General features: G+C 37.8%; 1 protein-coding gene across 1 annotated transcript in view; it reads left to right on the top strand.

Moving 5' to 3' along the window:
* Positions 1-6,155: 6,155 nt before the first annotated feature.
* Ccdc152 (coiled-coil domain containing 152) overlaps positions 6,156-26,693 on the top strand; it is a 24,326-nt gene continuing 3,788 nt past the window's right edge. Inside the window, exons 1-6 of the mRNA XM_023701882.1 lie at positions 6,156-6,213; positions 7,524-7,616; positions 9,876-9,981; positions 16,770-16,838; positions 20,282-20,346; positions 26,525-26,688. Coding sequence (XP_023557650.1) covers positions 7,530-7,616; positions 9,876-9,981; positions 16,770-16,838; positions 20,282-20,346; positions 26,525-26,688 — 491 coding nt within the window. The 5' untranslated portion in view covers positions 6,156-6,213; positions 7,524-7,529. The remainder of the gene's footprint in view (positions 6,214-7,523; positions 7,617-9,875; positions 9,982-16,769; positions 16,839-20,281; positions 20,347-26,524; positions 26,689-26,693) is intronic.

The raw sequence follows: 26,693 nt of genomic DNA, 5'->3' as shown, positions 1-26,693 counted from the left end.
CTAAGAAGAATGTATGCAGTGTGTTAATTATTGAAACTGTCCTACCAATTTGATTTGAAACTGTCTCATTGCTATTTGTTTATCAATAAAATTATAGCAAAAAAAATACCTGAATAATAAAACTAATAATAACTTTAAAAAAAGAGATGGAATATTTACATTTTTAAATAATATTGCTTTAGGAAAGTTTTTCCTAGGTGTTGCATGGTTTAAGCTTCATTTTGGCATCTTATTCAATTCCTCTTTCAATTATAATCCTGTGTCTTATTTAACTCCTCTTTGAATTCATAATCAAAAGCCACAGGGTCCCACAGAGTCACAGACTCATTCTCTAAGTGCGTTTTGCCTAATTATTGTATAGAATGCTTATGGTCAGAGAGCAGAAAAATGGGGACACCAGTTTCTTTTTGAAAGCAGGACAGTACAGCTCACAAGCAGATATGCAAATGTGGAAATCAAGCAGAGAACACAGTAGAAAGCAGGGTGTCAAGAAAGAAGCAGGAGGGAAAGGGTAAACTTTGTATTTGTTTTCCACGGCTAACATTGTGTTTTTGGAAAGTATGTTATGTTTTGCTTTGTCTTCATGGTACTACAGCTCCCTCACTCTTTGGAGACAGAAATAGGATCTTTATAAACTGCCAGGCTGGGCTCAAACTTGCAGTCCTCCTGCCTTAGCCTCCCAGAGTGATGCGATTACAGCCATGCTCCACTAGGCACAGCTAACGTTTTCAACCCTACAAATGCTTTTTTTTTTTTCTATATGTATGCACATATATATGATAAAGTCAAATTTATAAATTCAACATTGTAAGAAGTTAACAATAACCAATAATAAAATAGAAAAAATATTAATAGAAAATAAAGTTGGGGACAATCTGTCAGGAGCCGGGGCTATCAGGGTTATGTACTCTGCCTTCTGGCGGCAGTGCCAACACGAGGGCTCTTGGCTGCCTGCATTCACTGGGAATCCAGCGCCTCCAGAGCTGTGGGCTCTCCATCCACTGTGCCCAGAAAATGGGCACCCAAACCCGCCACACAATGGCAGGAGGACCCAGAACCCAAGGAAGAAAACTTGTATGAGAAGAACCCAGACTCTCATGATTTTGACAAGGACCCTGTCATGGACGGCTGGAATATGAGTGTTGTCTTCTTCTTCAGCTTCTCCATCGTCCTCATCTTTGTGGCCACCTTTGTGGCATACCTACCTGTCTACAGGATGCATGACTGGGCATGCTGAGAAGCAGAGAGGCTTGTGAAATACTGAGAGGCCAACAGCATGCCCCCACAGAATCCAACTGCTTCGACCCCAGAAAGATCCAGCTGCCCCACGGTCTCTGACCAGGTGGACCTCAAGGACAGCCACCTTTCCCACCCCTGCCTGTCATCTGCCCACTCCTCAGGGCATTAAAGGGACTAGAAAGTTAAAAAAAAAAAAAAAAAAAAAAAAAAAAGAGGGGCTGGGGAGATGGCTCAGTAGAATAGGCACTTTCCTGGCAAGCACAAGGATCCGAGTTCAGTCCCCGGTTCCACAAAAAAAAAGTTAGGATTACTTGAACACAAGTACTTTAATATCTCTATAATCGATCCAATAACCAAGACTGCTGCTAGGTGACTGTTACATATATGTTTGGATACTCTGGACAATGAATGGGTGATTTATATCCCCAACAGGATGTAGCAGCATGTCATGAGATTGCATCATGCTGCTGAAATGGCATGCACTTTTAACCTCATGAATTGTTTATCTCTGATTTTTTATTTGATCTTTTGGGGAGACATTTAAGTGCAGATAACTGCAAAAGTGAAACCATGGAGGAGGACTACAGCATCATGAATTTCTGGGTTTTTGAACTTTTTATATTTTATATTTGTAAGTTATGTCTTAGTTACCTTCTCATTACAGGGACAAAATACCTGACACCAATGAGTTAAAGGAGAAAAGGTTTATATAAGCTTACAGTTTGTAGAGCTTTCAGTCCCTAATCTCCTGGCTTCCAAGCAGGGCAGCATGGCTGCGGAGATACAGAGCAGGCAGCAAGCAGCAAGCTGTAAGCCTTCCTTTCTCTTGTTATTCCACAAGTCTATTGGTTAGTGCCACCGCTACCCAGAACAGACCTTCCTACCATTCATGCCCAGAACTATGCTAAACCTCAGTGGACTAATCCCGTTATCACACCCATAATCTAGTATCACACAGCTATGATCCAGCCATCTGGATCATAATTATTTATCTATTTATTATGTATTTATTCATTATCTACTTCTCTCTTCCTTATAAGATCTGTAGGATAAAGGACTGTATCTGTTCTGTTTTGCCTACTGTTCCCATAGATCTCTGAACACAGCTGCAGCTAAGAGGCAAACAAAGAAAATGAAAACTTCTAAAAAGCTCACTGCTTAGCAGATGAGTGGTTTTGAAACATTAATGTGCACACAGATCACCCAGAAGTATTGTTAAAATGCAGGGTCTGATTTGGTACTTCTAAAGCAGGGTGAGATTCTGCATTTATTTTTTAAACAAGCATGTGGTACTGCTTGTCCAAAGACCACACCATGACTAGGAGGAGCTTAGACCACAATTCATTATGACTGCCTTCAATGATTTAGCCTGACCTTTTAAATACATGCAGTGGCTGGGATTAGATCCCCAGCTGAGACAGCAATTGAGAGTGGGCATGGTGGTGCACACTTGTAATCCCAGCTCTTGGGAGGCTGAAAACAGGAGGATCACTACAAGTCTGACCCATGTAGTGAGACCCTGTAGACTTTGAAGACCCTGTCCTAAATATATAAAAATAAATAAATAAACTAAAGAGGCAATAAACTAAGGAGTTTCAATCAAGGATTACTGACTCCTAAGAAATTTGTAATTTTTCCTTTTTGACAAGGAAAACACAGGCACTGAGCCTATATCCTTTTTTTATCCAAGAAGACTTGAAAGCCAGATTTTAGGCAGAAATATAACAACTTCATTAACTAAAGACTAATGTAATCATGCTTTATAATCTTTTCCAGGATTTTGCTTTCATTTCTAATTTATATTTTACCTTGGGCAGACTGCTCCTATATTAATAACATTGTACAAATAAATACTCATAGAAATGGAGCTAGAATTTTTGCAATTGGCAAGTCTTAGTATGCAGATTATAAAAAGAAAGCATGCCTGAACAGAGGTAAAAATATTGAGAGAACTAAGCTGATAGGAACATGTGCCTGAAGACTGACCTGATCAGTTAAGACACAGCCAAATGCTTGCAATGACATGGGCAATGTCATCACGTTTTGTCTCTGTAACACACCAGCAATGGGACATAAAGCCACAGGGCGAGGTACTGATGCCAGAGAACTACTGACTGTAACATACGCGACACTTCATCCCTCTGCTTGCTTCTCCTCTGAGATGGTAAACTCAAGTGCATCTCTCCTGTCCTGCCCATCTTAGTTCTTAGTCTTTCCTAGCCCTCCTGTTACCCTGCAAATATTTAAAACATTCTAAGATATATTAATAAAAGAAACTGTTCATAACCTAGAAAAATCAATGTGTTGCTCATCTATCATCCTTGTAGGCATAAATCTATAGTTTCTCAGCTGTCCACATGTATAAGGGTTTCTTTTCCAAATCAATGTTTTTTTGTTTTTGTTTTGTGGAACCAGGGATTGAACTCAGGCCCTTTCACTTGACAGGCAAGTGCTTATTCTACTGAGCTATCTCCCCAACCCCTAAAATCAATGTATTTTAAAGGGTTCCAATATTACTTTTCTTGTCAGTGTGGCATAATGCTCTCATCTGTTTCTTTACAGTGGTAGGCCTTTTCTAGGCCAATTATGATTAAATATTAAAGGAATCCTTGATCAATCATAAAATAGTTTCTGATCAAGTATTAGATAAACTGTTGCTATTTCTTTCCCTTTTATTACTACGTTTGCAGTACATGATTATTGTGCTTGAAGAGTACAACTGTAAAAGACATTTCCTTTTTTGTTTTTTAAAGAGAACATCATTTTATTAATCATTTATTTATTTACTTATTTATTTGGTACAGGGTCTCGCTAGGCAGAGCTAGGACTCATAGTGATCCTCCTGTCTCAGCCTCCCCAGCACCACCACACCTGAATTCAGTGGCCCACCCGGCTTGCTCAGGGCAGGGCCTGCAGTGCATGGCATGCAGTACTGGGGATTGAACCTGGATCCTTGTGCTTGCCAGGCAGGTGCTTAGATCACTGAGCTAGTTCCCCAGACCCCTTCTGAAAGATGAAATCATAAGTAACTCATGTAGTTTCTCTTTGATACACATTTTTGAATGGGCTAGGAGCTTATGAAATAAAATGCAAACTGTATAAACTGAAAAACTTATGATTCATCTCAAACTAGAAAACTGAAGCTAAAAATTTTACTAATTTATGTCTGATATGTTAATTCATTTATGCTTCTTCTGCCTGTGTTAGGCAAAAACACACATACACACCTCCCCTGATCCAAGGAGCCAATAATAAGTATATTAGCAGAGAGAGACTTAAATTAGTCTTTTTTTTTTTTTTTTTATATTTGGTACAGGGTCTCACTATGCAGCTTGAACTCCTAGTGATCCTCCTGTCTCAGCCTACCCAGCACTGGGATTACAGGAGAGCTCCCCTACCCAATATCTGTGTTGCTGGCTCAGCATGCCTGGGGGTGGGGCCAGCACGGCCTGTGGTGTCAGGGATTGAGCCCAGGTCCCTGTGCTTGCCTAAGCAGGCAGTCTGCTGTGCTATCTTGCCGGCTCTGAATTTAGTCTTAACAATGACACAAACATACTGAGATATTCCACCTAGTAAAGAAAGATAAGCATAACTGATTGATACAATCAGAGAATGACTATGGAAGGGAAGCATTTTAGATGGGTCATAAATCGGCCTGTTTCAAACACTATGGTGACAGTCATATACAACATTTAATTTGATAAAACCAGCAATTAGGTGGACATCTCCGTGTGTCATTTCTAGTGTCGAGAAGCCTCAACTAGAGGCCAGGGAGATGGCTCAGTAGAATAAGTGCTTCCCTGGCAAGCACAAGGGCCTGAATTCAATCCCCGGTTCTGCAAAAAAACAACAACAAAGAAACCTCAGCTGCACAGCACAAGATCACACACGGTCTTTTCTACTTTGATGTACCTTTCTTGCACTGTTACGCCTGACCTTTCAAATAACAAAGTTTGGATTATCATGTTACAGTTTACAATGTTCTACTTGCCAAATTCTGGATTCAATTTATATTTTTCTAATTTGCCAAATTTTGAATTTAGAAAAATCAAATTAATAAAAATAAATCTCACATCTCTCATTTTAAAAAAATTGGCAGTAGGTATACTTCCAAACTTTTAGTGAACATCATTTAAAATTATAATAATACTTTAACACTTTCAGCAAGAAACTCCCCTAAGCATATTCTAAATGTGTCTTTACTTGGTCACAATAGCTCTATTAGAGAGGCATCATTACCATTTTTTTCAAGGTAATTTTTTTGTTTTCCACTGTTCCGCTTTTGATCTTTTTTTTTTTCCTTATGTTTTGTTTTGTTGAGGCAGGGTCTTATTTTGCAGTGCAGGCTAGCCTGGAACTTGCTTATGTTTCCTAGGCTGTCCTCAAACTCTCCATGATCCTTCTGCCTCAGCCTCCCTAGTGCTGGGGTTACAGGTATGCACATCACGCCAAGCAGGCATTACTGTTGTTGTTGTTGTTGTTGTTACACAACAAAGAAACTGAGAAGAGCATAACAGCAAAACTTTCCAAACATTACTCATCAATAAACAAGGGTTCTGGATACAGTATATGTAGAGTCTAAGTCCTTTATTACTCAACCACAGAGGCAAGATACTAGAGAAACCTTATTGACTGACTCTTGTACTTTAAAAGTCTATTTTCTAAATTTCAAGGACATAGATTATTATTTATACAACGGTGCTCTCTCACATGTCAGATTAAACCGTGGTGATTTATTCTTTGCTTGAAGAAACGTTTGCTAACCTGGCAGTCACGGAACGCTGATCATGTGTTCTAGAAACCACAGGAAACAGTGAAAGGAGCTAGGGCCACGCTGGCCACGACAGGAAGTCCGGTGGCCGGAACGCCAGGCCCGGGCACCGCGCAGGCCAGGAGGAGCCCGGGCGCACTGTGCTGGGAAGTTGCTTCCCGGGGAGGGGACGACAATCACCCGAGGACCAGCCCGGACGCCAGGTGAGGCGGGCGCGCCGTCGGGACCAGCCGTGGGCAGCCGCCATGGGGGCCGTCCAAGCCCTCGGGGGTCCCTCGGAGTTCTTGCTTTTCTCAGGAGAGTCCTTCTCGCTGCATCCAGAGCCCTGCGCGGCTTCGGCCTGCCTGCTCGTCTGACGCCCTCTGGGCTTCCTCCCCGCCGCAGAAGAAAACTCAGGCCCTGGACACAGCGGGCGGAGCAGGCCGCGCCCGCCTGCGGGCTGAGCGCTGGGGCTGGCTGCGCCCGAGCTGCCTTGAGCCTCCGGCCCGCCGCCCTCCTCGGGCCGCCGCCGGCGTCGTCGTGGGGGCGCGGGCCTCGCCCGCAGGCTGGAGCCCCAGGAGGCCCGGCTGGGCTCACCCGTGGCGGGCGCGGTGGCGGGGCCCTGACCACTAAGATCAGTCGCTGCTGCTCGGGACAGAATGTAACCGGCGCTAAATCGCCAGCTCGGCCCCTGGTTTACTGGGCAAGACCATGTACCCTGAAAAAGGACCTGGTCGTAGGAAATTAGAGGAGGGGTCGCTGAAGAGGCATGGAGGTTGTTTAGCTGGCCGGGCCACGGCAACCAAAGGAGTAACAGGGAATGATTGCACATAGAGTAAACTCTCCCCAGCTCTGTGTACTCTGGAATTAAACCCAGGGCTCTAACTACCTTTTTTAACTTTATTTCTTGAGATACGGTCTCTGTAAATTACCCAGATTATCCTCAAATTCTCAATCCCGCCTCAACCTCCCAGAATGTTGATATTGCAGGCTTGTGGCCAACACACAGTCTTCACTTTAGCAGTTAGCTGGTGATTCCTGGAGGTTAATCTGACTCAAAACTACAAGAGAGAGGGCCGGCCAAATAGCTCAGCGGATCAAAGCGCATGTAAACAGGCTCACACCCCCGGGCCTCACATGCCGGCCCCGCCCCCAGGCACACTGAGATGGCAGTTGAGAATACGTGTAGTGTGCCTGTAATCCCAGCTCTTGGGAAGCTGTAGACAGGTGGATCACTAAGAGTCTGATCTAGTAGTAAGACCCTGAGCACCCTCTAGACCCTTCCCTAAAATAATAAGTGCATATCATTGAATTAATTTTATATTTGTTTAGAGAAAATTTGGGTGGTAGTGGGGAAGAATTAATGCATTTGACCTTTGTTAATACTGGATATAGCAAAAAATTTGAGTAAAATGGAGCTCAAGTTAGGTGCTTCATAAGTTAGAGTATAGGAATGTTAGTGTTTTGCGTTATGAGAACTATTGTGATACTTTAGATCTTTCTTATTTACTTAACACTATCCATTTTTCACTAGTTCAATATGGAACAAAGCAGTGAAGGATGTACAAAAATGATGAACAATGTGAATATTGACAAACTTATAAAGGATTTCTTACAGATAGAAAAGGTACGTAAAAATACCAAATGGTTACAATATATTAAAAAAAAGAACAGTTTACTAATGGAAGAAGTTGAGAAGAAAAAAATAATAAAGTAAAAGATAATAAAATATGTATTTTTGACTAATCCCTGCCTTATTTTCAGAGTCTGTATTTAAAATACAACTGAATTTTTACTCCTTTGCACAACATATCAGAATGTTTGTAGGGAAAGGGATCTAACAATTGACGTACTCTTGTCAAAGTTAAAGGGAAAATATGTAAATACCCAGTGTGTATGTAAAATCAGAACTTTTTTTTTTTTTTTTTTGCAGAACTGGGGATTGAACTCAGGTACTTGTGCTTGCCAGGGAAGTGCTTATTGTACTAAGCCATCTCCCCGGCCCCAAGTTTTAATAAAAATTAAAGTAGACTAATCTTCCAATCTCCTGCTATTATGACTTTTGTTTAGTTCCCCCCTCCTAATCCTATCCCCTTTTCTTTTTTGACCAGAAATTTTTCTTTCATTTTATTGTTATTTTTTTATTTTTTAGACAGGGAACAGGGTCTTGCCAATAGTCCAGGCTGGCCTTGGACTCATGATGATCCTCCTGCCTCAACCATGAGTGCTAGGATTACAGGCGTGTGCCACCATGCCTGGTTTACCAGGAACTACTTGACGTCTGTCTTATTGACTTCCTGACTCTGGATACATGATAGACGAAATCTATGAGCGTATAGAACATTGGTCTTTTTCTCCTCTTCTGCCAGAGAGATGAATATATAAATGAATAAATTAAAGACTTGAAGAGTGTGTTAATGGGAGTACGAGAGAAGTAAGAGCTCGGGGTGGCCTATCCTTACTATTTCTATTTCTCCAAATTGCAAGGATTGAAGAATTTTCGGGACAACTTTTGGGGCTAACATCAAGAACTTCTGGTAAACTGATCTTGCATTTTCTTTAGGGATTTTCTTAAGCTAAAGAAATACAATCCATAAACAAGTACAAGGTTTTATGGGGATTCATTTGAAAATATGGATCATGTTCTTAAAAACCTTTTTTTGTGAGGCAGTTTCACTGTATAATTCAGGCTAGCCTCAAACTCATGGGAATCTGCTAATTGCTCATTTTTTTATAATAGCCTTCTGATCACACTTTGAATCTTTTATATTAGAGATGCATATAGGTGGTAATACTTAAAAGATGAAATAATATGTCAGTTGCTTTAAGGTAAAACCAGAGGTAATAAGATTGCAGAAATGGACAGCTGTATAGATGGTACAAGAGTGCCATGAATTGATAATTTTTGAAGCTACTTGAAGAGTACCTGCAGTTATTATATTGAGATATGTTGAATATTCCTAGTCTGTGACAGCAAAAATGTTATAAACAAAACAAACTGTTCTCTCCAATAAGAAACTGGTTAAATTAATTATATTCAAAATTTAAACTTGATGCTACTGTTAGAAAGAGTGGTGTAGGTATATACATGGCTTATATGATATTATCTTCCAGCTGATAGTGCTAAATGGAAGAGGTGAAGTGTAGGATAGAATATGATCCTTTTCCATAATCATGTAGCCAAAAAGTATTTTAGGAACATACATAAGGAATATTGTTATTGTGATTTTTTTTTTTTTTTTTTTTTTTTTTTTTTTTGTGGAACTGGGGATTGAACTCAGGCCCTTGCACTTGTCAGGCAAGCACTTATTCAATTGAACTGTCTCTCCGGCCCTGTTTTTGGTTTTTTTGGTTTGTGTGTGTGTGGGGGGGGGTGTTTTGTTTTCTGAGACAAGGTCTTACTATATTGCCAAAGGGGGTGTGCTAAGAATTACTGGGCTCATGAGATTATCCTGCCTCAGCCACCTGAGTAGCTAGGACTACAGGGATGTACCACACATCTAGCTAAGAATCAGTAATCATGAGAGTAAAGGCTGAATTGTTGGAAGAAAGTGATGTCTGTTAGCTTGTTAGATCTTGTTTTTGCTTCGTATTTATAATTGTCATTTTGTTTAAATATTTAACCATGTCTTTTCAGTGCTGGGAAATAGATTCAAGACTTCATGCATGCTAGGCAAGCTCTCTAACTCTGACCCATATTCCCAGCCTACTATGTTTCTTTAAAATCAAAAGTAAATAAGAAATTTTATTTACAATTACTTTCTAGATGTAATTGTTAGATTTTCATGTGTTAAGTGATTTCATATTCTCACTAGACTTTCTATCCTCAGTAAAATAATCAAAAAAGCAGCACAGAATTGGTGATAATATATATTTTATTGCACAGAAAATTATAGAAACCAGTGGAAAGAACAGCATACTAGAGCTTCAGTTGGAAAAGACAACCTGTTTATTAAAAGTAATCCAGACAAAGGAAGTCTCATTTAAAAAAGGTTAGTTCTTTGTTGCCTGAAGAAATATTAATTCTAGTGAGAGTAATTTTTAGCACATTAATACTGTATTATGCATTTGTAAAATGTTTTAAATTTACATAGAATTTTTCAGTCGATCATCTTGTTTTATCCTCAGTGTTACTGTAAAAGAATAAGATTGGTATTTTTACCCAACTTTTGGAAGGGAAACAGAATAAAAGAAGATAACTAATCTGTCAGAGGCAACCAGATAAGAAATAGCAAATTTTAATACATAAACTGATACAGTGATAGAGGGAAAAAATTGAATTTCTACATCACATTTTATACTAAAATAAAAATAACGTGAATTGATAATTGCAGGACTAAAATCAAAATTTTACATGTATATTTCTTACTAGGACAACTAAAGGGTGTAGAAGTTGCAATACCCCAGTATGAGTGAAGACACTTAGTACCCCATTCTTGGTATCTAATTTAATAATCTAATAAAAAGAACTGGCTAATTCTAGAACTGGAACAGGGGATAAATAATATAAACTTGAAGTGTTGTGTCGTGCTGAAAAGTAAGGAAGTGCCCCCAAAGAAAACAAAATCCCATAATAATGACAGTATGTCAAAAGGGAGAAGGAACTAAAAAACCTTCCACTACGCAAAGCTAAAGTGCTTTGGGCATTCCTTTTACTTGTATTATATCTTTCTATTTGTATTTCTTCTTTGGAGTTCTTATACTAGGGAGACTATATGATATTTACACATGTGTGTCTGGTTTATTTCACTTATGAGTATATGTTCAAGTGGCATCCACTTTAATATAAAGGCTTGCAGTTTATCATTCTTAATAGCTGAATAATACTCCATTGTGTAAAAATACCACATCTTTCTCAACCATTCCTCAGGTGATGGGCATCTTGGTTGTTTCCAAGATTTGGCTATCACAAATTGTGCTGCTATAAACATAGGCACACATATATCCCTATGATATGATGTTTTCAAATCCTCTGGGAAAATTCCCAGTAGAGGAATAGCTGGTTTAAAGGGGATTTCCAGACCAATTTTTCTAAGGAGTCTCCATACTGATTAACATAACAGTTGCACCAGTCTACACTCCCACCAGCAGTGGAGAAGGGTTCCTTTTTCCCCACAGCCTCTCCAACATTTGTTGTTGGGTGATTTCTTTATGATAGCCATTCAAGAGTCACATGGGGAGATAACACTCTCTCAGGCTTTCACAGAGAGCACATTGGCCAAGCAATGGCCTGACTCATCCACATGGCTGACACTGACAAAGGTTCTACAATCAATCTGAGGTACAGGATCTCAGGATAAATCCTGAGGGGATTTCACTGATCTTCTCAGACCAAAAAGCTACAACTCTTGTTGCATAGGTCCTGCTTTACCTTGGTCTTAACCATCCAGTAGAAAAGTATGAAGACTAAATATAGGAAGTAAAGCCATGTTGTTATGTTGAGCTGTGGGGGACTCAGGTCAATAATTTCTGACATTGCCAGTTAAACAGAAGACCCAATGCTATTATGGGCTTCTGGACTCTTTTAGAATATTTTGCTGAGTTTACACACCCATAATATTCAATAACGGAACTTAGAAAAAATGGGCTATACCAATGAATGTCCATTTTGTATCTGTGTATTCAAAGTGGTTAAGATAGATATATAGTTGCATTCTCTTAATGAATAGAATGATTTATTCTAATGGTTTTTGTAAATAGGATCTCAAGTCCGCATCTTGTACAGCAGTTAACCACTAAGAAGAATATATGCAGTGTGTTATTTGTTGAAACTGTACTTCAGATTTGATTTGAAACTGTCTCATTGCTATCTGTTTATCAATAAAATTTTGAAAAAAATAAAAAAATAAAAAATAAAGTGCTTTGGGCAACAAAAAGTAGTGCTGGGCCAGTTAGATAGTTCAGTGGACTAAAATGCCTGCTTGGGAAGACACAAGGACCGGGATTTAATCCCCAGTCTGCTGGGCTTGCCCCACCCTGAGGTGCACTGAAGACAGCAGACTGAGACTGGGTGTGTTGGACATGCCTATAATCCCAGTGCCTGGGAGACTAAAAACAGGAGAATCACTTCAAGTCTGATCTGTGTAGTGAGACCCTGTAGACCTTGTACTAAATACATTAAAAAAAAAAAATGTAGTGCTGTATTATAACCCAGAGTAGAAAATAGCCACAAATCCATTCTCATATGTATATATAAATGAATTAATAAATAGGGGATAAAGGACAAAGGGTAAGCCTGGGGACAGTAACTACACAGTTGGGAAAACAGAGTACTACCTCAGCTACATAGTCAAGATTGACATCAGGCCAGGGAGATAGCTCAGTGGCGTAAGTGTCTGCCTGGCAAGTACTTCAAGGTTGTGACTTCAATTCTCATTACTGCAAAAACAGAAGATCCACATCAGAAGTACATCATGTTGGTATTTTGTACCTTTAACATAATATGATGAAAATGAAATTTCACCTCTGTGGCCTTTCTTCCCATAACTCACAATACCAGTCTAATCAGAAGATGAACATCACACAGATTTTCTTAGAATGATACTACAAAATACCAGGCCAATACTTGGAAAAATTGTCAGCCATCAAAAACAAGGAAAATAGAATTGTTGCATTCAAAAGAAGCCTAAGGGGGGGGGGGGAAATGTGTGTAGTATGGTATGGTAGCTGAGATCCTAGAACAGAAAAAGGACATTGAAGAGAAAGGAAATCTGAATAAAGTGTAGATTTTAGTTAATATTGTATCAACATTGGTTCATTGTAACAAGTGTATTATACTAATATAAGGTGTTATACTAATAATAAAGATGACTCTGTATGGGATATATGTTAACATTCGTTAATATCTTCTCAATTTTTTTCTACATCAAAAATTGTCCTAAAAAAATGAGTTTTATTAAAAGTCAAAGTGAAACTAAAAAAGAATTTTTTTAACTTTTGTAATTTAAAAGTCCTTTCTAAGTATGTGACACAGCATGTAGAAATGATAAAAAATTTGTTAGCTTGAATTTTTAATTAATAGAATTTTGGAGCATATTTAGACTTATAGAAAAAATAAATGAAAATGCTAAAGATGCCCATATATTTTCTCATCCCTACAGTTTCCCTATTATCAACATCTTGTATTTGTGTGGTACTTTTGTTATAATTCATTGGGCAGTACTGAAGTGAAATCCATAGTTTACCTTAGTGCTTAGTCTTTATATTATACATTCTGTGGGTTTTGATAAGTTTGTATATGTCCACCATCACAGTATCATATCAAATAATAATTCTACTTCTCTAAAACACATATTTATCCTTCCTTCCCTCCAACCCACTGAATCCTGGACAGTCATATTTTCACTGTCTATAGTGTTGCCTTTTCCAGAATATCATATGGTTGCAATCATGTAGTATCTAGCCTTTTCAGATTGACTTCATCCACTTAGCAGTATACATTTAAGGTCCCTCCTATCTTTTTGTAGGTTAATAACAAAATTCTTTTATTGAATTATTATATGGTAGTACCACAATTTCTTTATTCATTCACCTACAAAAATTTTCATTCAACTTTTGGCCATTATGAATAAAGCTGTGGTCACCATATGTGTACAGACTTTCAGGTAGACAAAAGTTTTGACTCATTTGGATAGATAACCAGAAGTGTAATTGTTGCATCATGTAGTAGAGTGATCAACATGGTAATTATATTAGTTTTGAGAAGCAGGTACTATAGAAAATTCTTTAAATACTTTTGTTATTCAGATACTTAATATAACTTAAAAAAAAGATTTACGTGGCTTATAGGTTTTGAGATTTTAGTTCAAAGGTAATTGGCCCCTTTTCATTTTTTGTTCATTGGTTGGTTTTGGCTGGCTTATAATCTTAGTTGTGGGGACTTCATTTTTTATTTGCTTATTTTGTTGTTGTTGTTGTGTTTTCTATTTGAGGCAGTCTTGCTAGGCTGCCTATGCTGGTCTCAAACTCCTGAACTGAAATAGTCTCCCACCCCAGTCTACAGAGTAGCTGGAGTCACACCAGCTGGCCATGGGTGTGCCACTACCCAGCTGGTCCTGTTTCTGTTGAGTCCGCAGGAGCACATCACAGTGGGCGTGCATGGCAAAGGAAGCCTAGTCACCTTATGGCTGGTTGTGAGAGGAGGAAAGAGGCCAGCATCACGCAAGTCCCTCTGCGGGGTGCCCCCACCGACCTCACTTCCTTTCTCTAGAGTCCACCTTTTAGAGGTTCCAAAACCTCCCAGTAGTACCACTGACTGGGGACCAGACTTTAACTATAAGCTCTTAGGGGACATTTTAGGTCCAAACTACATTAGTACTTTAATTGCACTTAATATTCTTCTAACTACTCCATGAAATACAAATTAATATCCAAGTTGCTAGTTAATCTTAGAGCCTAAGTTTGAGCTCAAAATGATCAATTATTTATTAAATTTTATAATAAATAGCTTATTCTGTATCCTTCAAATTACGTAGTAAAATCAAACAGAAAAGACAAGGTAGATTAAGATTTGCAAAGAATATTAAAAGTCTTGATTTTATCTACTGAATGGTATTGGAGCTTATGAAGAATTTCTCTGAGCCAATGCTCCCTGTAGAAAAACATGTGTTAAGAGAGCCACCTTGTGTTCAAATTATAGAAGTATACTTTTTTACTAGTGTGTGCCACAGTCACGTTCCTTTGGTGTGTTGGTACATGCATATAACACATTTTGATCACCTTTAAACCTCATTACCCTGCTCTCCTGTTCCTCCCTCTTGCACTGATTCTGTTCTCCCTTTTCTAAAAATCTATTTTCTGTTTTTCTATCATCTTTCCTTAAGAAAATACACATTTTTGTGACAAATCCAGTATACTTTCAGTTGCAGTTACTTTCAACTTGCAGACTACTGAGGTAACTTCAGCTACCATGTTTCATTCATTGCTAGATTCATTACAGGTGACTTCAGGAAGTATCTTTCCTTAGTTTTTGAACTTTATCAGCTAGCATAAACCAGATGTCGGCTCAGGTCTATCAAGTGCAATTTAATATTCCATTATGAGAAACTGCAAAGTGGAGAGAAGTGGTAAAGGTGTGATCTTTGTCTGGATGGTATCCTTCAAATTACGTAGTAAAATCAAACAGAAAAGACAAGGTAGATTAAGATTTGCAAAGAATATTAAAAGTCTTGGAGACAGTTGGGAGAAGAAAGAGTGAAAGGCCACAGTAGTTGAACCTAGTAATTTCTATCAGCAAAGGTGAAGAAAAAATAGGGAGACTGAGGGAAGAACTTCTAATCAAAAAGTGAATCACAGTATTGATTCTATCATTGAGGCAACAAGATATATATTATTTTCATGCCAGAGCTTTTCCACTTAGCCCTTTCCTGCACAGACTTACAGCAATATTGCTTATCTGTACATCAATCACTCAACAAATATTTCTGGACTGCCTACAGTGGACAAGTGCTTTAAGTACTGTGAAGAAATGGTTGGCAGTATGAAAACTGGTCCTTGCTGTGGTAGAGCCTAAAGCAGGCAGACTCACATGTCACAGAACTTCTCACCCATGTTGCTGCATGTCAGATGCATGGCCATTGCTAACCATGTAATCACATATTAGGGCTTTAGTTTTACAGCAAAGATTCTGTCTCCCTTTAGTAAACCACTAACACCAAAGCTGTTAATGCTAGGTAAAGCTATCATGGAGTTTGAATTAGTCATTTTCAACTTGCTGAAACAAATAGCTAATGTCCACATCTTAAAAGAAGAGATATTTATTGGGTTCAGTTAGTAATGGGCTCAGCCCAGAGTCACCTGGTTCAAAGGCAGAAACAACGTCATGAAAGCTCTGTATAGAGTAGCTGCGCAGCTCCTGGTAGCCAGGAAATAGAAAGAGAAGGGAGGGGGTGGGGATGAGAATACAGCTTCCTGATGATGTCCCTAAGTGACCCACCTCTCTCAAACAGGCTCTGCCTCCCAACAGCACGTTCAGAGTGAACTCATCAGTGGATGTATCCAGTGATTAATATAGCACCCCCATGATCCAGTTAGCTTCCAGACCCCACAGCAGAACACAGGAACTTTTGGAGTGGGGGTATTGTAACAGATATCATTAAGTTTTGAAACTTTTTGATGCCAATGACTTTTCCTGAAATTTGGGTATAAATATTAAGAGGATAAGTTGGAAGACAGAAAAACATCTTATACCTTCTCACCACATCTGGTCCTCTCTTAAATAAAACAATGTAATTTGAGTCACTTTTCTTAGGGTGTTTTTCATGAAAGATTTGCATGGATACACCCCAGGCAGGTCCAGGTGCACCTTACATTCAGGGCAGGTATTGCTAAGGCACATGGGAGGATCTCTACTGTACTGTGCCTTAGAAAACTCGTTCTTAAGTCTTGTAATTCACTTGATTTAAAGAGTGACTAATAAATATTTATTAGCAGGGAACATGAGCACACCTGTAATCCCAACTTCTTGGGGAGCTGAGGCAAGATGATCGAATTTTGAGGCTGTCCTGATTACCTTAGTGAAAATCTGCCCTCAAAATAAATGAATAAGAATTATGGCTGAAGATGTAGTCATGGGTGAAATGTTCGAGTAGCATGTGAGGCCCTGGGCTCAGTCCCCAGTACTATGGAGAAAGGCGTTATATTATTTATTTTGAAATGTTTATGTTAGATATTACTTTTTTAAATATTTCTTTTTTATACCCACATTTAAAATTATTTCAACGGAAAGAATAATTCCAAGTGAAAGCAAATAATTTTCAGATAAATTTATCTTATGTTTTAGAATGTACTGCTCTTCATGATATGCTAAAAGGGCTACAACAGACTATTGAATATCAACACAATTTGAAAGGTAAGATGGAGGAGAAACTTAAAAAGCATCATTTGTTTGAACTTCTGTAATTTTTTTAACTTTTTTGACGATCAGTTCCTGTTAATTGAGGATTATTTAATCAGCTAAAAGCAAGGCTTCTCACTACTTAAAAATACTTTTGAAAGATTATGAAATAAATGCTATCTTGAACACAATTCCATCATATTCTGAAAAGGAAATCATGTTTTACAGTAAATCATAACCTTTTTTATTACTTTTAAATGTTTAGAAGTGTACAGTTATCCCTCGGTATCCACTGAGGAATGTTTCTGTGACCATCACAGATACCAAAAGTTTGTGGAAATTCAGATACTTCATATAAAATACCATAGTATTCACATATAACCTATTTACTACTTCATACTTTAAAATCATCTCTACATTATTTATAATACCTTATACAGTCTAAATGCTATATAAGTAGTTATACTGTGTTACTTAGGGAAAAATGACAAGAATCTAAGCATGTGCAGTGCAGACACAATTTTTTAAATATTATTGATCCATGGTTGAACGCAGGGCAACCCACACACTGTAGCTAACTATTAATTCTCAGGAACATTCTGGGTTTTTATAAACCTAAGTTCAGTTTTGAAAGAATGGCATTTACTAGTTAAATCATGAATATTTATCAGCTAATAGCAAGACTTCTTACTTCTTAAGGATACTTTGCAAACCACAGTGATGATTCACCATTCACTCTTTTGTCATGGACTAGGACTATATTCATGCAAGCGAAGCCAGCATATTCACTTTACCTCATTTTTTGTGTGAGATAACATTATCTCATGTGTCAATGAGCCTGGCATATGCAAAACAGTGGCCAGGTGCCCTGCACTCTTCCTGACCAAGCAGTGTAATGCCAGATTTCCTTCTGTATCAGGTGTTAGACTACATTGCCTTCACATCTTCTAACATACAGTGCACACCAAATAAGCCTTTATCTTAGGCTTCTCTTTTCATCCATACATAAAGCACTTGTGCTAGTGAGGTGAAATACTGATCTTCCATGTCTTCTCTTCAAATTGGCATGTTACTATTTATAATTTTCTAGTTGAGACCTATCTTAAGAAATAATATTAGTTCTTTCCTCCCATTTTCCCCTAAAATAGAGGCTATCTTGCCGCCATCTCAAAGTTGAGGACCCTTTACAACTTTTACCTCTATATGATACACATGTGGATAAGTAAATATGTAAAAGTTCATAGTCTTTCAGGCCTATTATTCCAGGAACTAAATGATACTTAGTTTAATTCCTCCAGTATTTTGTTCTAACAAAATAACTATTATAGATTAAATAGCTCTATTAAAACAACAATGAATGAAATCAGCGTTTTTTGTAAAGGACATCAAATGATGATCGAAAGTCAAGCATACCATCTTTTCACAGATTTGGTAGTGCAAATTTATTTGCTCTTTAGAATCTTGAGATTAAGCTGACAGTTACAAATATATATATATATATATATATATATATATATATATATATATATATATATATATTTTAAATGTATACTTTGATCATTTGATTATAAATATACATTGTGAAATATTCATGTTATGGCTTGTGTCTAGAAGCCTCATGCAGTCAGAGGCAGGTTTTTTCAGAGTTGCCTAAGTCAAGAGTATGTAATGAATTCATGGTACAGTGCTAGGATTAAGGGAACTTAATTAAGGGGACTCAGGGTGGCACATTACTAAATCAGTACACTCCTTGGTTTGGCACTGCCCTAATCCTAGTAGCCTGAATATAAGATAAGGGACAGAAAGAAGTTTGTCTCGCCCCTCTTGCTTGCTTTGCTACTCGGCCTGCCATGAACTGTTTTCTTCTTTATGATGCCTGTCTGCCACACCAGCCTGCCTTGGAGCCAGCCTACAAACTGACGCCTCTGTGAACTGTGAGCTAAATGAATCTTCCCCCCTTTGACTTTGGTTGTCTGGTATTTTGTTTCAGCAATGAGAGAAAAATAATTAAGATAATTCACCATTATTTTTAGTTAACAATCATACATTTCATAGTTATACATGTCCCTTTCAGCAAATTTCAAGTGTGTAATGTAGCAAATTTCAAGTACAAATGCAGTGCCATTAACAATAATTCATATTATTGAACTTCAGATTGTTACACTTATTTCTCAGCTATAACAGGAACTGGCACCTCTTAGCCAAGTACCTCTGCTTACATATAGCCTCTAATACCCACTGGGCCTGACTTCCTTGTTTTTTAAGGCTGAAAATATTTGATTGAATATTTTAATATAACGTAATTATGTTACTTCCTTTGTAATTTTCTAGTTGAGAGGTATCTTAAGAAATACTATTAGTTTTTACTTTCCTCATATTTCTTTTCTCTGATGTGTAGGCCAGCATGCTACCATTTCAAACTGAAGACTGAACAATTGTGATACTTATATGTGAAGTTTAGTTTGCCTATTTAAACAACCCAATAATTTCCTGTCCAGTAGCTATTTTTTCTTCTTAGTAGGAACACAATTGTTTTTCTGAAATTAGCCCTTTTTTTACTTGATCCTCTGCTTAGAAAAAAAAAATTTTCCCCTCTTCCAGAGATGGACTCTGTTCTTGTGATTGTTGTATTACTGCATGTGATGCCTGAAACGGTTTCAGACTTCCTGTTGGCAGCCTGAAGCTCACCCCAACACTGAGGGTAGCAAATGACTTAGTCTAAAATAATCTAGTTTCTTAGTAACTTTGTTACTTGTGAGTCAGTTACCCTTGGTTTTGTGAGTCTTTCTAGTTACAGTGAGAGAAACTAGAGTGCCTTTTATACTCAGCACTCTTTTCAGTAGGAACTTCTAAAAAAGATGACCTATTCAGATACAAGAAAAAGATTGGCATTATTTTTATCTAAAAACATCAAATCAAATAAGACTAGGGAAATTTAACAGATGGAATAATATTCCTTATTCTATAACTAAGTTCACTACGTATCATTCACACACAATTGCTTCTCATGTGGAGAATGGGAGTTCTAAAACTGAGTGGCTGAGTGTTCGTTAGTCCCCTAATCTCAGGTATGGACAAGTGGTATAGTACGTGTAGCTGGAATGTCCTCCCTCCATGTAGAAGAAGGCTCATCCCTTGGTTCACAGCTCAGGTGGTTCCTCTTCTCCAAAATTTCTCCTGACTCCATAATGAACTAAACTTTTCTTCCCCACATTCTCTCAGTCTTTCAGACATACCTCTGGTATAGACATATAGTCATGACATTATGGCTACTTACACTACTTATGTACATCTCTTTCGCCACTAGACTATGACCTCTATACAGAACAAAAAGTTTCTGTTTCTACATTCCTAGTGCAAAGTGCTGGGTGAATGCATGCATAAAAGGAAACTAGAACATTCAATATATTGCCATATTAATTAGAAATGTTATAAATTTGGTTGTTATTCTTATACAGGTGAAAATGAACAACTAAAAAGAAATGCTGATATGATAAATGAAAAGCTAAAATCTCTAGAACAGGTGAGTTTATGTATAATTGTATTCAAGTAGGTCTTTATAGAACATTTGTTTATTCAGATGTTTCATTTTTTGAACCAGGAATCGAACTTAAGACCTCACGCTTGCCAGGTAAACAACATGCCACTAAGCTGTATCCCTGACCCCCATTTGTTTATTGAAAGTATAAAAAAGAGATTGTTCTTATTAATACAATCAATATTTGTATGGGGATATAACATATTTTATATGTTGAAATTATTAATATGTGAAAACTTATTTTAAAAGTGATACAGGGGCTGGAGAGATGGCTCAGTAGGATAAGCGCTTGACTGACAAACACAAGGATCTGAGTTCAATCCCCAGTTCCGCCAAAAAAAAAAAAAAAAAAAAAAAAGTGATACAAATTTTGAGAATCCTAGTCTTTTTTTTTAATTAGGACATGTTTGCCATACATAATGTTTACATTTCTTGTGTGGAGTTGGTAAGTGCAGATAGCATGTCTTGACTGCTTTTATTCATCCCTTTCCTTTCCCTCCACACACATATTAATCCGTTTCCCATTTAGGAAAGACCTCTCTCCCTACTTCCTATTATCTATTATTTTGCTCTTTATTTGACTCTGGATTTCTCATATAAGAGAAATCACATGGTATTTAAGCTTGTGTGTTTGTTTTATGTCACTTAACATTATAGTCTCAAGGTCTGTCCATTTTCCTACAGATGACTCAAATTTATTTTACTTTAAGGCAGAGTAGTACTCCTCTGTGTATAAATGCCATGTTTTCATTATCCATTTACCTACTGATGCACATATAGGCCACTTCTGAGATTTAGCTATTAGGAATCGTGCTATATTGTGGCATGTGTTTAGATGTCCCCCTAGTGCCTCATGCAGTCATAGGTGGGGCTTTTTTAGGTGGCTGGATCTATAGTGTGGGATCCTGAGTTTAATTCATCGTGTGATGCTAGGATTAAGGGTGCCCCCCTAGGTGTGAGTGCCACCCACCCTAAGGCAAGAAGCCTGGATAGAATATAAAGGACAGAAAGAGGGCTGCTATTGTCTCTTGTTGCTGGTAACTTGCTGCTTGCTGCTTTTACTGCCTCCTGCCTTCTGTCTTATGTGCCATAAACTGTATCTGCTCTGCAGTGCGCTCTGCCATGCCTTCCTGCTTTGAAGCCAGCCAACTATGAACTGAAGCCTCTACAAACTATGAGCTAATTAAACCTCCCCTCCTTTAACTTTGGATATCAAGTATTTTGTCTCAGCAATGAGAAAAGTAACTAAAACATGCTGCTATAAGCAAGGTTATGCATGTATTACCATAACATGTTTTAAACAGTAGGTTTCTCTTTAAAAATAGAATATACTAGTATTTCACTTTTCTTCCTGTCTAAAAGAGCCCCAGTTACTTTGTTGCATGTTTTTAATTATACTAACAGTGTTTCTATGCTAATGTATAATCTATTGACTAGCTTTTAAACTTTTTTATTATTATAAAGTAAAAGAATGTGATTTTTTTTAATGATATGGGTAGTCATTTAAGCATCCAAATAAAGGGGACTTCTTCATGGTTCCCAAGTTAATTCTCTCCCAATGGCCACCATACCCTCTGCTGCATTTTCTTCTCTTCTGTAGGAACAGGACAGTAATAACAACGGCAGAACTTATAACACAGTGCGTAAAAATCCAAAAAGCACTTACTAAATGTCAAGTCCCTCTTTCTGTCTTTCTGCTCTTTGGGAGGTTTATTATGCTAACATTTTACTATTTCTCAAGGGCTTATATATCAAAATCTGGCACATCTAAAATCTACAAAACTCAGATTGGATCTGTAACACACTTTATCTTAAAGGATTGTCTCTAAATTCAGTATGATTCTTCATAAAAGGAGCTCCTTAAAGAAATAAGTTAATTGTAGAAACTTGACTGGGACTTGTGAGAAATATTTTGTAGTCATGAAAACAATTCTGGCTATGTGCTTGGAGAATTTAGTTTTTCATTATCAATTTTGAGATAGTTACAGTATCTCTGAGATGTACAACACTCTCCCTCCTTCCTTTATTCTTTCCTGGACCCATCCATACTTTGAGTCTAGAACCTGGATCACATTAAGTGATGAGAAACTATGTTGGACCACAGATACAATATGTAGTTAAGGTGTGTAAGTAACAACATTTCCCTTATTTATTGCATTTTAACTTTTTATGAAATAAAAAGCCAACTAAATAAAAAGATTTACTTACCTGCTTAATTACAAAATTCATCTCTCTTCACAAGCACACTTGCATGTAAGTGAGTTGAAACTCTATTGCCAGTAATTGCTGTCTTCTACTCACCAACCCACACAAGTGCGTGTGACCTCTGATGCAGATTTCATTACACTGTGTGGTGGGCACAGGAGGCAGAGTTATTACTACACAATGAAGCTATAAAAATATCATTAAATCTCACATAATGTCCCAAACCAGTGGGTCAGTCAACGAAGGTCACCTGGGGGAGGAGAGGGGAATTGAAAAGGGGACAAAGGACAGGAGATGCGAGAAATGAGGACAAGTCAAGATTCTGATCAAGTCCCATTTATTTAGGGGAGGTGCTGGGTATATATAGTGGAGGCATAGAGAAATGACGTCAGCAGGTAAAAGGCGCGAGTAACTAGGCAACGGGACTATGACAGGAAGTCCCACCTCCGGGGCATAGCAGGAGACTTAAGGGAAGTAGGCGGGGTGAAGAGGACCATAAACTTAACTCAGCAGGGGAATAGAAACTTAAGATGGCTGACACTATTATAAAATGGATGGGCTGGTGAGATGGCTCAGTGGTCTAAAGCACCTACTTAGAACAAGCTTAGCAAAGCACAGAGACCGCGGTTCAATCCCCAGCACCACATGCCAGCCAGCCCCGCCCCCTGGTGGACTGAGCTGGCCACACACACACACACACACACACACATAAATAAAAATTAAAAAAAAAATAAAATGGATACCAGTTAATGACCTCTGACAACATAATAATGTTAAAAATTTGTGAACTTATGGGTCCACATTAATAATTTTCCAGGGGGGCTGGGGAGATAGCTCAGTGAAATAAGCACTTCCCTGGCAAGCCCAAGGGCCTGAGTTCAATCCCCCGTTCCGCAAAAAAAAAAAAAAAAAAAAAAAAGATAACAGGTTTTTGGGGCTGGTGAGATGGCTCAGTGGTCTAAAGCACCTACTTAGAACAAGCTTAGCAAAGCACAGAGACCGCGGTTCAATCCCCAGCACCACATGCCAGCCAGCCCCGCCCCCTGGTGGACTGAGCTGGCCACACACACACACACACACACACACACACACACACACATAAAAATAATAATAATAATAATAATATAATAATAATAATAATTTTCCAGGCCCATGTAGCCCTAGTGCCATGGGTTGGTCATACCTGCCTTAGAGCTTAACATTAGGTGATGAAGTCAAGTTATAATTGGGGAAAGAAGAAAACTTCACGTCTTTTTCCTGCTAAAGCTTTAAGCTTTAGAATACTGCTTTGTCTGCAATATTATAAGGAATGTTCAAAGAGGTAGAAAATGAAAACACCATGCACCAAGATTCTTAATTTCTTAATCAGCTACTGTCCAATGGAAACTAAAAAGTTACCTTGATCAAATGAGAATGGACTAATAGAAAACCTCCAGGTACAACCAACATTCATGGAGAACCACTCTCTAGAAGAAGCAGTCTCTGTAGGTTCTTAATATTTATGGTACTTGGAGGATTTTTATAATTTAAACATAGCCCTCAAGTTTTATAAAAAGGACACAAGCAAAGACTATCTCTTGAAATTTAATGTATCTATAAAGCAAAGGTGGAAGATAAAAGCAGCCAACTGCAATTTATTTCTTGTGGCCCTTAAGAAAAACAAATAAAGTAAATCCATTAGCCAAGGTTAGTATAGACTCAGTGAGGGAGAAGAACATACTGATATAGTCCAGCACAGCTCAGACATTAGGATAGCCCTTATGTCTAGAGGTAAAAATAAAAAATTAGTGTTACCACCACTTTAATAGTGCCATCTTCAGTCAGGGGGCATAGATAGCGGAGATGGAAAGGTACACAGACCTTTCTCTTAATGGTGTTTCAAACAGGCAGTGATTTAGTTTTAAAAGCCATACTGTTTGGCTTTTCTAACTATCTAGAAACCTGAACACATATAATGAAAATTGGCAGCTTGTGACATTCACCCTTTTACTTAGCTGTTTGCCTTTAATCAGAGCCAAGAAGTTGAATAGGTTTGACCATTCTTATAATAGAGTGGCAGAACAAGTAGCACAAATAGGGATCTGGACTATAGCCTTTGAACTAGGGTAATCTGTAATAATGTGTGTTTGTTTTTAATTATAGATGTATAGGCTAATATAACTTGACTCTTTTTGTTGTCTTGTTTGGTTTTACCTCCTCAGTATCACTGAATATCTGTCAATAGTTATGAACCATTTCTGGGAAAAATATGCACACATAAATTTTGCATAAAATTTCAGTAAGTGAATGGACTCTAAAAAGCCTATTGATTGGGTGTAGGCTAAAAGCTCTGACCTAAATAATTGTATTAGCATTTTCATTCAACAAATGTTCATCAAGATACTAGAGAGGGAGTTAAGGCAGAAGAGAGAGGGAGAGGGAGTGGTGGACGCAGAGACAGTGCATTAGTGAGTCCAACTCTTACAATGTTTAAAGACTTTTCTTGACCTCTTGCCTTTATTATTTTTTCTACCATCCTAGTTAGCTTTTATTGTTTCTGTACTCCCTTTCTCTTTTCTGCATCTTAGGCCTAAAGCTAACTTCTTCTAACGTCTTTATGTACAACAGTAACCCTGACAAGTTGTAAAATTTATCTTTGAGGGATTTCTTTCCCATTACTACACTGAATGTTCTTTTTCCTCTTAGCATAATAGATCATCCTCATGCATCAGTAACCTATGAAGCTACTTTCAACAACTATTGAGAAATTTTCAAATTTCAAATCCATCTTTCTTTCGGTGCTTCCTCATAAAGCTAAACCCTGCCATGGGTAATTCTCAACCTTATTCTAGGAATTAGGAATATAAAGGCAGACTGTTCCTCAGTCAAGGGTACCTACTCTACCCTGCTAGAACCTCCAAACAAGCTTGTAAGCTCCATTTATAATTTTAAGAAACAGATGTTCAGCCCACTTTCAGAGGATCTGGCACTACATCATAATTTTTCTAGCTATCAAACTGTACCTTTTATAAACTTTAAAATATAGCTTTGGTTTAAATGTATTTTAATGTTTCAGGTGTATTTATTCATATAATCAAATATTTTAAGCATGCATGCTTTGCTAAACATGATGATGAATATCCAAAAAATGAAGATTAGAATCATATTGTTTCAATGACAACAGAAATCCACAAAGCTGGGCATGGCTGCATCATATATAATCTCAGCACGAAGAAGGCTGAAGCAAAAGGATTACCTCAGGTTTGAGACCAGCCGGGGCAATGTAGTAGTTCAAGGCCAGTTTAGACTACATAGTAAGATGTTGTCTCAAATCAACAATGAAACAAATATGTTGTTTCTATATGATTTTTTAAAAATCTTTTATTTATGTGGTATAGTGTCTTGATATGCAGCTTGTACTTGTAGTGATTCTCCTGTCTCTGCCTCCCCAGCTCTGGGATTGCAGGCATATGCCACCACCCATATCTGGTGTCGGTGGCCAGTATAGCATGCCCCAGTTCCAGTTCTGGGCTGAAACAGCATGTGGTACCAGGGATCCAATCTGGGTCCTTGTGCTTGCCAATCAGGTGCTTTGACTGCCACACAATCTTCCCAGGCCACTATATGATCTTTATATCCTTAGAAATTGCTCTTTTTCTTGGAGAGCATGAAAGTAGAGAATATAGTGTTGTTTACCAGGGCCTGTGATTGTTGAGGGTGCTAGAAACGATGCCGTAACAGCATGGGTATTGGTGAAAGGACACAAAATTTCAATGATTTGGAATAAATTCAAAAGAACCATTATACGACATAGTAATGATAATTAATGTATTTTATTCTTGAAAATTTCCAGGAGAATAGATTTTAAGTGTTCTAACAACAAAAAAGTGAGATAATGGTTATGTTAATTAGTTTGACTTATAGAATTTCTCAGCTATACTTTATAAATTAAACATAAAATATAATATTTTATTTTTAGGAACATAAAAATAATATCACCAAACTTGCAAATGAAATCAAAATCAAAGAGGAGGAACATAAGAAAGAAATAAGCAGACTTTATCAAGATATGCAGAGAAAAGTTGAATTAAGTGAAGAAAAGCACAAAGATCTAATAAAGAAAAAAGAGATGGAAATTTCAGAGTTAA

The sequence above is a fragment of the Octodon degus genome, unplaced genomic scaffold (genome assembly GCF_000260255.1).
Source record: "Octodon degus isolate 3935 unplaced genomic scaffold, OctDeg1.0 scaffold00142, whole genome shotgun sequence".
NCBI lineage: Eukaryota > Metazoa > Chordata > Mammalia > Rodentia > Octodontidae > Octodon > Octodon degus.
This window is presented reverse-complemented; position numbering and strand designations above follow the sequence as displayed.